This window comes from Artemia sp. Qi Xiang Cuo, chromosome 16, assembly GCF_049724085.1.
Source record: "Artemia sp. Qi Xiang Cuo chromosome 16, ASM4972408v1, whole genome shotgun sequence".
Lineage (NCBI taxonomy): Eukaryota > Metazoa > Arthropoda > Branchiopoda > Anostraca > Artemiidae > Artemia > Artemia sp. Qi Xiang Cuo.
Genome location: NC_142809.1, coordinates 18,711,288 through 18,724,558, shown reverse-complemented (window position 1 = coordinate 18,724,558; position 13,271 = coordinate 18,711,288). Strand labels below are relative to the sequence as shown.

The window sequence follows — 13,271 nt, the reverse complement described above, 5'->3', positions numbered from 1 at the left end:
TGTAATCATAACATACACAACATATTATCCAGTCGATGTTTAAAATGTTTAATGTTGTTTTTAATGTTCATTAAAAATTTATGAGTTTAAAATTTATGGTTTATTAATATGTTTTATAGCCAATCAACTAATTGTGTCATGCCAATTATTCTCACTTACCAAATGAATGTTAAATTCCGTTCTATGTAGTAACACGCTAAACAGAGAAATGGTACTTTATATCGACACGGACAAATAACAAAACCTAATATAAAAGAATCGCCAATACTCTTTATGTAAATAATTAAGCACTATTTTGGATACTTTTACGCTACTCGCATGTGTCTATCATGCATCCGCATGTTTTCTAACAAACCTGAAAGCAGTACTGGTAGTAAGATGAATCACCTCTGTAATCGATTCGAAGGACCCTGTCATAGTAGACTACCTAATAGGCTACCTTCCATAGTTTGTAGAAATGAATTGTTTAAAATCTGATTTGCACCCAGTCAGTCGTGGCGTCCCACAGGGATCTGTTATTGGCCTGATTCTTTTCCTTTTGTTTATTAATGATATGCCTAATTGTATCCATAATTGTTGTTTTAGCGTTAGTGCTTGTCCATCCATATATTCTGTTGAAGAACTTGGCCCATGCAAGTTCTTCAAAATAATGTTGTTCGTTTGTTGCGTGGTTTACAACCCAGGGATTCGGTGCGGAACGTCTACGAGCGTATAAGGACACCACCAGCCTCTGGACTACGAGGGTTATATACACTTTTGTTTATTTTTAGGCTACAACATGGTACAGATCTTTCATGTTTTAACAGTTTAGTTAATTTGAGATCCATGATCCACAATTATGACACTCGATGTTCTGGAGAGATTAATATTCCATTGATTGTTTCGACCCGGTCGACGATTTCTGTGATGCATAGGGGGATTGGAAGTTGGAATCATCAAGATCAGAGTTTTAAAAATAATAGTGATATTTCTTTTTTCAAGAGAGAAATAAAAGAATCCTTTTTACTAAATATGACGTTTTTTTTTTTGGGGGGGGGGTGTAGATAAATAACTGAGTGTCTTATTGTGGCCTCTCGAAGTATGATTTTAATAGTATTGTTGAATTTGTTTGTTGTTAGGTCTGCGGTGCAGATTAAGTCGTACTATTGGTTTAATTTTTTTTCTTTGTCCTGTATTATTTTCTAATGTATTTTTGCCACCCCCTCGGACAAGTTTTTTTTACTTCTTGGGGTGGCTGTTATTACTGTGTTTGTTTGTTTTTGGTTCAATAAATATCTCTCTCTCTCATAAGTGGCTACCCTGACCCCAGAATATCAGATTGTCATCATTTTACTAATTTTTATTCACTAGAGACTGCTGAATAACTGAACTGATCTCATTATCAGACTCTAAAATTGTTTCTTCCGCAAAAGGTAATTTATCTGAAAGATAATTTATCTGTAATTTATCTTAACAGCCTTACTTTTTGAAGTCACAGTGGTAATATTTCCCTCCAATTCAAATGCCCATTGAAAACAGTTGTATTTAAACAAGTTGTCCTGCTGGCTGGAAGAATTTAGTTTTTTTTAATACTCTCAGTCAACTTAATTTAACAGTTAATTTAACTCTTAAAAAAGATGAAAATCAATGAAAACAACTTACTTGGGAAAAAAGGGTCTATAAGAGGTTTTAGTCTGTAAACCTTTCTTTCTCCAAATAAAAATCACTTTGTCTACATCCTCCCCCAACGGTTAAATCTATGTCCACCTAATCTGTCCAAAGAAGTATTCACGCAACAGCAGTTTATAACCTATTCCATCCTTTTAAATTAGTTTGCATTTTGGATTTCAACAACATTTCTGACACACTGTTGATAATCAATAATAATAATAATAAGGGTTTTTGTTTAAATCAAACAAATAAATAAATCAACCACCAGAAGCAAACTTGTTTAGGCTATGATATACACCCATCAAAAAAAAAAAACAGATGTAAAGACTAAAAAAAGCTAAAAAAAAAAACGACGCTATTTTTTTATTTATAATAAAAAGTTTTTTGTCATAAACGTAGGCATAGCTAGGGCTCTCAGAGCCCGGGAACAATTTCGGTCCCCCTGCCCTCATCATCACTAACAAAACATAAGGATATCGTAGTATTGACAAAAAAACTCAGTTTGGCTGCGCCTGGGGACAGCCGTCATTCCTTGCAGCCCTCCACCCTTCCTAGCTACGTCATTGATCATAAAAAATTAAGAGACATCAATATAAATACAAAAAGTAGACCATATACTTAATTTATTTTCGAGAGGATAGATGGTCTATTCCACTATTCACTATAAAAGACAAGAGTTTAATTATAATCCAGTCAATCGCTTTTAATTCGTCTTTAGCTTGTAAACTGGTTATGGCTTGTAATTGGTATGGTAACTGGATATAATTATAGTGGGTTACGGAACTGTAATGGTTATGACTGTAGCTTGTAATTAGTAAATAAGTCACTTTAGAATAAAAAATTTACAAAAATGAGTTCTTACTTCTTAAGCGCACGTATTTCCGCGCCAGTTTTGGGGGTCGCTGTAGTATCACTCAATTTCTTCTTTTTCCTCTTAGAATCTTGCGGTGACTGCTTCAGGTCGTCATCTACTGATTGCTCAGCTTCAGATTTTGATACAGTCTCTACGTCTGATACCACTGATGGGTTGGACGGGGTTGGCGCAGGGGATGGAGTTGGTGACACAGTATTGTTAGGTTCACTAATACTTAGGCTAATCTTTGACAACTTCCGCTTGCTGCCACTAGGGTTCTTTTGGCAGAAAGAACAGGCAAATCTTGCCTTAGGTGGCTAAATGATTAAAATATAATAATTTCCTTAGAATAAAACAAATATTGTAGGTGAATACTGATTTCTAGATACCAACAGTAGCTTTGAAATTTAGTTTTCCATAGCATAATTTTAACATAACACAGTTAATTTAGCATAGTTTTCCATAGCACAACAGAGCATAACAGACATTGTCGTTAAATATGGATTTATAGATAGCAACAGTAGCCGATTTACACAAATAAAAAAAAAATACGACTTTAAGGAAGCAATTAGCCTGCATTTCGACTAAAAGGATGCACGAGGAATTTACTCGAGGTGTTGCTTCTCCAAAAAAATCTGGTAAGTTACATTCAAGTATATAGTGAAATAGAGGATTTCCCCAAATTTTGGGGTACATGTCGACGTACCAGGCCTACCCACTTCAACCACCAAAACTAAAAGGTATTATGGCTTTAAAAAGAGGCTTACTATTAGACTAAGGAACAATAATATTTTTTGCGATATAACGAAGCTGGGTTAAGCACGTAAGAGGGGGGAGAGGGAGACCACAGACAACCCAAAATCTCGAAGATTTACAATTCGCCCATAACTACTTGTGTTCTAATACAATTCATCTTTTTACTATTTTATAATTTCCATCCTGGCCCCCCTCCAAAAAGAAACTTCTTTGTATGTACCTGAACTAAATAGCTCTTCGTAAAAACTGATAGCGCAAAACATGTATTCAAACTAAGGTGAAAGTAGATAAAAGGTTAAAGGTCAAAGTAACAAAGGTTTAAAATGTATTTAAAAGATCTCGAACGATACCATTTTAAATATACGTAAAACCATGTGTAACAGTTTTCTAGGCATACTGGGGCTATTTTGAATATTGTAACATACAAAAATAACAACATCTTTTGATTTTGCAAATTGCTTTAAATTTTTGCTTCATTGGGTCTGAGCCCCAACAGACATAAGTGTCTAACAATTCAACTTTCTTTTTTTGCGGAGAAAGAGGAGGGTATGCCTTCTTGAATATATGAAATTGTCAACGGTCAATTCCGAATAAGGCAAAATTGAGCACCCCTCCCCCTGGTTCGCCCCCAAATATGTCTAAGGAAATTCTTATAGGTTTTTCAGTTGTTCAGGTTCTTTTATTGGGGTGCTCCTATTCTTTTGGAACATTTTTTGGAAAGATATCTTTTTTGGAGCGTTATGGATTCTTTTTGGAGCGTTATTGATATGTTTTTGATTAGGGTAATCGGACAATTTTCTACAATGTCCTAATGATTTTAATTAATTATTCTAATGATTAGTTAGAAACCTCTAATGATCCTAATTAATAACATTAAATTTTATTTGAAACAACTTAACAAAGCTGTTCCTTTTCTTGTGCTGTTTCTACTGCTCACTATACGATTTTTTCTTCTTCTCCTTTCACTCTTTCTCTCTTTCTTTCGTCTCTCTGGATTCATTTTACTTTGTTCTATTCGACGCCCAATACGCAAGCAATGGCTTAGGAGGATCTTTATCCTTTTATCCTATGATTGCTGCAGCATCTGCTGCTACATAATAAAGAATGATCTCTACCCCATAGTATCCGAAACTTAAAAACACATTTTGAAAAAACTTGTCAGGTGATACCCCATACCCGGATACCCCATAGTATCCGAAACTTAAAAACACATTTTGAAAAAACTTGTCAGGTGATACCCCATACCCGGATACCCCATAGTATCCGAAACTTAAAAACACATTTTGAAAAAACTTGTCCGGTGATACCCCATACCCGGATACCCCATAGAATCCGAAACTTAAAAACACATTTTGAAAAAACTTGTCAGGTGATACCCCATACCCGGATACCCCATAGAATCAGAAACTTAAAAACACATTTTGAAAAAACTTGTCAGGTGATACCCCATACCCGGATACCCCATAGTATCCGAAACTTAAAAACACATTTTGAAAAAACTTGTCAGGTGATACCCCATACCCGGATACCCCATAGTATCCGAAAGTTAAAAACACATTTTGAAAAAACTTGTCCGGTGATACCCCATACCAGGATACCCCAGAGTATCCGAAAATTAAAAACACATTTTGAAAAAACTTGTCAGGTGATACCCCATACCCGGATACCCCATAGAATCCGAAACTTAAAAACACATTTTGAAAAAACTTGTCAGGTGAAGAAGAATCGATATATGAAGCTGATTCAGGTGCGGCGACTATTATTTCCATTAATCTTAATGATAAAAGTTATAGCAAAAACGAACTTATGGGAATTTCCAAATATAGCCTGAAACCCTCCAAAAAGGGTGTCGGATCAAAATGACAACTGCACTATCGGAACCCCCATAGCCGAAAATCCCATTTAGGAAAATTAAACTCCCCCGTCTTGAGCAACAGGAAGGAAGCAGTGGGATATTCTCCTTCATTTTCTTTATTTTTCTGACGCTACGAGCAGGGCACTGAAACAGCATAGAGAGATTATGTTTATGGTGCATGAGACAGAAAAAACCAGTCAAAGGCAAAAAAATGACAAAACCAAATAAAACTAATATCCCAACATACCTTAGTAGTAAGAGGAGGAATATGGCATCCAATATGAAAGACTTTGGGGCATATCTGACAGGAGATAAAATCGCTGCCACCACTTGAGTCTACCGTTCGGCACACTACACACAGTTTTTGACTTGTCGCACGATTCACACACTCAACACAAAACCAATCTCCTTCAGGTATTGTGTCCATTGGTGGTTTGAAACAGTAAGTGTGATATCCTCTATCACAAGAGTCACAAAGAAGGAGCTGATCTTCATTATCACCAGAACAGCATAATTGACAACACTGTAACAAGAAGCAACAATTAGGGGTCTTTTTATATATTAAATTTTTTGATACATTATTCATTTTAAAAGTGAAGAAATACCAAAACTGAGAGTAAAGAGCAAAATTGAAAAAAGATACTCCACCTCCCCATGTCAAATAATCGTATAAAATGGTTTTCGTTGTTTTTCCCCTTGGCGATACTTTTTGCAAGTTCAAGTTATGACGCAAGCATCAAATCCCGTTTGGACGGGGTTAACCCTATTCATTATCAATCATTACTAATTATCACCAGAACAGCACAACTGACAACACTGTAATAAAAAGCAACAATTAAAGATCTCTTTAAAAATAAAATTAAAAAGTAATGATGTTTTTCGCATGAAGAACTTAAAGACCAAAAAAATCATAAGTCTATTTACCAAAGGAACTGCCACCCCCACAGTTCCGCGCTATTTACGCTAGATTTTCACTAGCGTCGTCGAGAGAAGAGTTTGAGACATACCAAATTGAGCAAGTAGGTAAGGCTTAAGTATTATGTTTACCGATGACCTTTCAGAATATTCAAACTGATTTTTGTTTTGTTGATTTAAATACAACTAATTAAGCCATCTAATTCTTGCAACGTTCGAATAATTCTTAATGAAACTACTCTTACGACAAAGATTTCATTCTGGGAGCACTGTGAGACAAAAAAAAAAACGATGTATCATGGGTGGCGACCAAGGGCGGATCCAGGATTTTTTTTTTTCGGGGGGGGTTATTAATTTTTGACTCAGTTTCCGACTAATTTTACTGATTTTTACCTAGGTTTTACTAATTTTCGACTTATTTTCGACTCAGTCAAAAATTTCGGGGGGGGGGGGGGGGGGTTCAAACCGGGTAACCCCCCCCCCCCCTGGATACAGCCTTGGTGGCAACACCTCATTTGTGAAACATGTACTTACACATGTAAAATATATAAAGATAATTTGAATTTTTAAAATTTAGCACGTGAAGTATGCACGCAAAGTTTGAATTTTCAAAACTTAGTAAAAGGTTTTTCTTCAGTGATACTAAAATAGCGAATCTTATTTAAGGAACACTTTTTGTATGTTTCAATTATTTATGGAATTTATTTCATAGATATGTTTTAATTGTACTGAATATAATAAATTCATAAGCCTAAGATTTGCCAGGTATAATGAATAAATATATGTAGAAAAAAAAATACAAGGAAATATTAAAAACTAAATTTTAAAAATAACAAACAATTTTCTTTTAAAACTTTGCCTTTTTAATTAAAAAAGGAAAGTTTTTTTTTTAGAAAGTTAAATATTTTCCGATGAATTTCCAAATATTAAGCCCCAGAGGTAAACTTATACTAGTCTGAGAGTTTATGCGTCACATTTTGTGTACTCAATGGATGAGGTATACAGGAGGCATAACTTCTAAAAAAAAAATGTTTACCAGCACAATAATGATAAATAGCGGAAAAATAGGAAGAAATTCAAAGAAGAAAACAAGATTAATACGATGAGATTCGAAGAAAATATAAGAAAAAATTAAGAAAGAAAAATAAGACGAAATCCAGAAATAAGATAAGGATAGATAAAAGATTACTAACCGCTTTCATTATACTTTTATCCCAGCACACTGCCATTTCTAATGTGTAGAGACACATGGCTAATTGTGCAGATGTAGTGCATGCTGTCAATGCACTGCGCCAAGAATTTCGAGCTCGACTGTGGGCGTGCACACTGTAGCCACTCCCACATTGAACGTTTTCAGCTTCAGAAGAACTTGCGTTCACTAGGGCATTCAGCTGTTCAACTTTGCTGGAATAAGAAACAAAAATTAAGTTAAAAAGGACATTTAGTTATGTTAAATGTTTTAGCCTTTTAGTTTAAAAAAGGTAAGCCCTTCTCATGCCCGTCCCCCTTGAGTCACTGATTTTGGAACAAGATACCAATTCTCACGAACCAGGTGGAAGGGGAATACACATATTAGTAAACATTATAAGGGAGGGGGATTTCACTGTCTAGGAACAATCCAAGGATCGGGGAGTCCATGGATAAAATAGACGCCATGCATTTCCCTATATTAGTATTTAAAACACACCTTTTAATATAATTAAAACCATAATTTTTTGAACCCCTTGTATGTTTGAACAACATTCACACAGGATTAAGAGTAAATTAGTAAATTAAGTTGTTAGTTAAATTTAATAAAATTTTATTAATGTTATTGTAAATCCAAATTGTTAAAATAAAGCGATTTATTTTCAAGCTTGAGAAAGAAGACTTCTTAAACAATTTCACATGAATATTGCAAATAAAAGGCCTGTTCTCCCGTCCTAGCAAATATTGCTGAAAACAATTTCAGCAACAATTGTGTTACCGTAAGATAGAAGAAATTTTTTACTAACAGTGCATTACTAACAGTGATTAGTGAAATTCGCTAATAATTCAGAAGATTATTGGAGAAAATTGGTGACAGATTTTGACAGTGAAATTCAAACATTATGGGAATTACAACTTCTTTCATTTGAGAAATAACTGTAAACATTTTCGGTGCTTTACCATTTTGTATTGTATTTTTATATTTATTTTGAGGGTTGATCTGCTGTTTGAAATCTTTGTCTACATTTGAATATACCATTCACAAATTTCTGCTCTCAATTAATATGCTTCCTGCAATTGTTATTAACAAACTGGTGTTAGTTAACAGGTATGTTAACAAGAACAACAGAAGAACAATTAACACAGAAAACAAGGATTTTAGAATTCCTGTTCTCCAGCAGAGGCGTAGCTAAGATTTTCAGAACATAATACTGACGAAAAAACACTCAGTTTGATGCCCCCTCGGAGGCTGCGCCTGGGGATAAAATAGAAACGGACGTTTGAATCATCTCTATTTATATAAATTTCAAGCTACTATGAACTGAGAAATCGCAAAATAACCTCAAGTGATGAATTGGGAAGTCGTAAATCTACCTCAAATGAGGAAAAGTGTAAATCAAAAGAATTCTGATCTACTGTTACTTTTAGTTCCCACATACTATGTTTTTGCGATTTTGCGGATTGCGGACGAATTTTTACCGGCTGATTTCACGGAAAAACGTTAAAATTTCCGAATACTTAAGAGAAAACGCAATCAGGAATCAAGTGAATAGGTATTTTTTTTAAATGGACTGCATTGAAAAATGAAAATTTTTGTGAAGTTTCGTAGCAATTAATGGAGTTTGCTGTTTTTTTTCCTTAGTAATAACAGAAGTTCAACTATGGACTGAAATTAATTTTGTGTTAGATGAGGTATGGTTGCGGTTTTCGGCATAATGCCAGCAACTTTAAAAGTATTTTTGTCCGTTTTTTCTGCAAATTAAGGCGTATTTTAAATTACGTACAAATCTTAGAATGTAAGAACTAAGAGCTGTGTTGACGTATTTGTTTGGATGTATTGACGTATGACATATTGACGCATTTGCGTTGACATAGTTGACGTCATAGGAAACGAAGATTTTTAAATCCTCAGTTGGATAAGAGCTATTATCAAATAAAATAAAAAACGAAACCTAAGGAAATTGCTGCACTCAGTGGAGACGCAGTTTGAGGATATATCAGTAAAACCGCCGTGCTGCTTCCTGAAAATCGAGAAACATCTGTTATGATAACAGCTAGGTATTCGAATGATATAGCCCCTACCGCTCAAGTTGTTCATTCATTGACGCATTACAGAACCGTTTTTTTTTCGTTAGTTTCTTTCAGCTTAGCGTGAGGCAAGACAAAGGGAAGTGACAGAATAGATAGAAAAATATATACAAATTTGGGCTATATATTTTGCACATTAGGGGTGGGAGTAAAGTACTAATATATAGCCCTATATATAGCCAGTAATATACAGCCGAAATTTTTTTCTGAATTATTATTTTTTTTCATACTTTGGTATATTTCATTAAGATTGAGCGTCAAAGAACCATATCAGAAGAATATTAGGTAGGGGCTATATCATACAAGTACCAATAGCTACATTATTATTATTATTATTAATTATTGGAAACCCGCCTTCATACAAAAAGAAAATGACGAAGCACTGCAAAAAGAAACAAGAAGAAACAAAACAAAAGCAAAATATGACTATACAACTATGACGAAAACCCGTCTTCATACAAAAAGAAAATGACGGAGCACTACAAAAAGGAAAAAGAAAAAACAAAACAAAAGCAAAATATGACTATACAACAGTGACGAAAACCCGTCTTCATACAAAAAGAAAATGACGGAGCACTACAAAAAGAAAAAAGAAGAAACAAAAAAAAAGCAAAATATGACTACACAACTATGACGAAAACCCGTCTTCATACAAAAAGAAAATGACGGAGCACTACAAAAAGAAAAAAGAAGAAACAAAACAAAAGCAAAATATGACTACACAACTATGACGAAAACCCGCCTTCATACAAAAAGAAAATGACGGAGCACTACAAAAAGAAAAAAGAAAAAACAAAAAAAAAGCAAAATATGACTACACAACTATGACGAAAACCCGCCTACATACAAAAAGAAAATGACGGAGCACTACAAAGAGATAAAACAAAAACAGAAAACAAAAGCAAAATATGACTATACAACTGTGACGACTTAACTAGAGTTGAAAAAGTCGGCTCCAAGCATGACTTGAAATCTTTTGATTGTGTTTTTTTTTAATCATAAGTTTAGCAACGGCTATAGTAGTATCTGCTATGCACAGACTATTGATGAGCTTTGAATTGCGTGTCCAAAATGGATATCCCAGTAGGTATTTTGGGAAACGGAAGAAAGTGGAGCGGATATATTTTTGTCCCCAAATGGAGAGGTGATACAGCAGACAGAATCATCAACATGTTCAATGATAACCATCCGATAAAAAGTTTTGAAAGAAAGGCAAAGATAAATCTCACTGCCTTTATCATTAGTTCTCAATTAATGAAGAGAAATTTTTGGTTGACTTATTTTAAGTATTCTTTTTGCTAAAGTACTTCTCACTCAGACAGCTATTTTCAGTTGCCAGGAAGCAAATATTCCATTTGTCATTATTAATGCCCGTCTAGGATCTTTAATTGATTTTTAATCCATTAATTTTAATATTAAATGATAGTTAATATTGTCAATTAATTTTACAGTTTAAAACTTTCGAGCTTTTAGGTTTGGATGACTTATTTGACTCTTACTTTTGTATGTTCATTCCAGATTTTCCTCTTAAAATAAGAGCTAAAATCCTTAAATATAAAAAAGTACATTTAAGTGCCGAAAACTTTTTTTGTAATTTGGCTAGCCCAAATGGGAAACATTATTTTTCATATTTAAATACACAAGAGTAACAAGTGCACACACAAAATAAATTTTTGATTTTATTTTCACCACATCCTTCATACACTATAATCAAAACAGGTATTCCCATCTTCTTTGTTGATTTTATCCGTAAAAACGACAGAGCTTTAGGCCTATGATCCCCTGGAATCTTAAAAGTTGTTCGATTTGTTTTATAATTCTTATATATTTTCGAATAATTTACATTTCATTCTAAGTTAGAAAATCAGTTCCTATTTGATCATTTATCAAGAGATGAAATTTAAACAGACTTTTATTAATTTTGGTTGCATTATATGAACTTGATCTTTATGCACTTTTTTCTTTTGAATTTTAGGTATTTAGTGTATTTTCGGTGTTATTTGTATTGCAGGTACTATAGCCTAAGGAATTAATCAATTTGGATAATTGGGCATTTACGTTCTATGGGAAATCCGTACGACATGATATAGATCTGCTACTACAACTACTACAACTAACAGCTCACTGCATCACCAAGACACCTGAGGCCCACATAGTTGTACACACTCCAACTCCACCCAAGTCTTTTCGGAAATTCATTATTTATCTCTTTATCAAAGTTCCAACTTCGTTTAAGGCATTCCTCGTGACCTCTTCCTACTTCATTCCGGGACAACCTGCTTTTCGTGCGGTCCCGGATGGATGACCAAACTAAGGCATTCCTTGTGACCTCTTCCTATTCCATTCGGGGACAACCTGTTTTTCGTTCGGTCCCGGATGGATGACCGAATTAAGGCATTCCTTGTGACCTCTTCCTACTCCATTCGGGGACAACCTGCTTTTCGTCCGGTCCCGGATGGATGACCAAATTAAGGCTTTCCTTGTGACCTCTTCCTACTCCATTCGGGGACAACCTGCTTTTCGTCAGGTCCAAAATGGATGACCAAAAATGTCACTCTTCTTCCGCAAAACGTGACCTAGTCATTATAACTTTTCTTTCATTATAGCCCTTGAAAGTGGGATTGAGCCTCATTTTTAGTACAGCTTATTTTTTTATATGCAGTCGATCAAACGAGTACCAACACCTATCCTTACGTAATTCCTGCGGAAAAACTGAACAAATTTCACTAGCCTTTCGAAACACCCACATTCAGATTCATACTTTAGCACTGCCAACCGCGTGGCTCCCAATATTCTAGTAATAATTTGCAGACTTGTCTTCCTGCTCTTCCAAACTTGTTTTTAAATGTGAAAAACAATTAGCCATGACTATTCTACTTTTATATCTTCACTGCATCCACCATCGACGTGTGGCAAGTAAACTGTAAGGTATCTGCAAGTTCCGAATTGGCTGCATTAAGATTGAAAAATATATTACCTTAATCCAAAAGGAGGTTTCAGGTATCTCTTTTCTATGCCTTCTTCTAAAAGCATTAGTCTTTCTTTACCAATAGTAACTGGAGTCACTGTTGTATCGTTCTCATCTTTTGCTATTTCAAAAGAGGGCCGAAATTTATGACCCATTTCAGTCGATGCACGAGGAGGTAATTTCCAACTCTGGAAAATAAAATTCATCGAATGTTATATAAAACTGCAAAAAGCATCAGAGAAAAAAAACGACAAAGCAAGCATGAAAAACAAAAGAAAAACTGAAAATGGAAACATTAGGAAGACTCAATCAAAACCAATATATTTAAAAATGATCCTCAGAACTTGTTACAATTTTATTGGATAAAATATGGAGGGCCATAGTTAGCTTACCTTATTGATTTTTTAAAGAATGTTCAAAGGCAATGTTGATATTTCAAAAACCGTGAAAAATATCTGCTTGATCCAGGTTTAAGTCTGAAGATCATAAAACTTATTACATCATTTTGAATAACTTTGGCACAACTTCTCAAACAAATAAAAAAATGTTTTATACCACGACAATGATAAATAGCGAAAAAACGAGAATTGCTTGAACAAGAAAGTACTCAATTAAGACTTTTTAAAGGCAAGGTTGGTATTTCAAAACCATGAAAGATTTGCTTGATCCATTGATCCAGGTTCTAGTTTGAAGATAATTACGTCATTTAAACAAATGATATTCTATTGGATATTCCCCAATAGATTTCCAGCCTCCATGAAAGTAGGTGTTTGCAGTAAAATTTCGACTCTGCCACTATGAAGAGCCATACTCCTTTTATTCTTTTATCCTTTTATTCTTTTATCCTTTTATTTTTTTATCCTTTTATTCTTTGAAGAGTGAAAAGTGAAGCACCAACAACTACAATGGGTTGACCTTATTCATCTTTCTAAGACAGTTCAACAACAAACCCTTCTAAGAATTGATCTTTCTAAGACAGTTCAACAAGAAGTTCCAGC

The 13,271-nt window shown here is 34.4% G+C and overlaps 1 protein-coding gene across 2 annotated transcripts in view; it reads right to left on the bottom strand.

The window, feature by feature from the left end:
• LOC148942652 (bromodomain adjacent to zinc finger domain protein 2B-like) overlaps positions 1-13,271 on the bottom strand; it is a 180,474-nt gene that overhangs the window by 8,246 nt on the left and 158,957 nt on the right. For both annotated transcript variants that reach the window (XM_089102192.1, XM_089102193.1), the window contains exons 26-29: positions 12,283-12,461; positions 7,223-7,433; positions 5,362-5,637; positions 2,513-2,820 (exon numbers count right to left, since the gene is read on the bottom strand). In XM_089102192.1, coding sequence (XP_088958318.1) covers positions 2,513-2,820; positions 5,362-5,637; positions 7,223-7,433; positions 12,283-12,461 — 974 coding nt within the window. The remainder of the gene's footprint in view (positions 1-2,512; positions 2,821-5,361; positions 5,638-7,222; positions 7,434-12,282; positions 12,462-13,271) is intronic.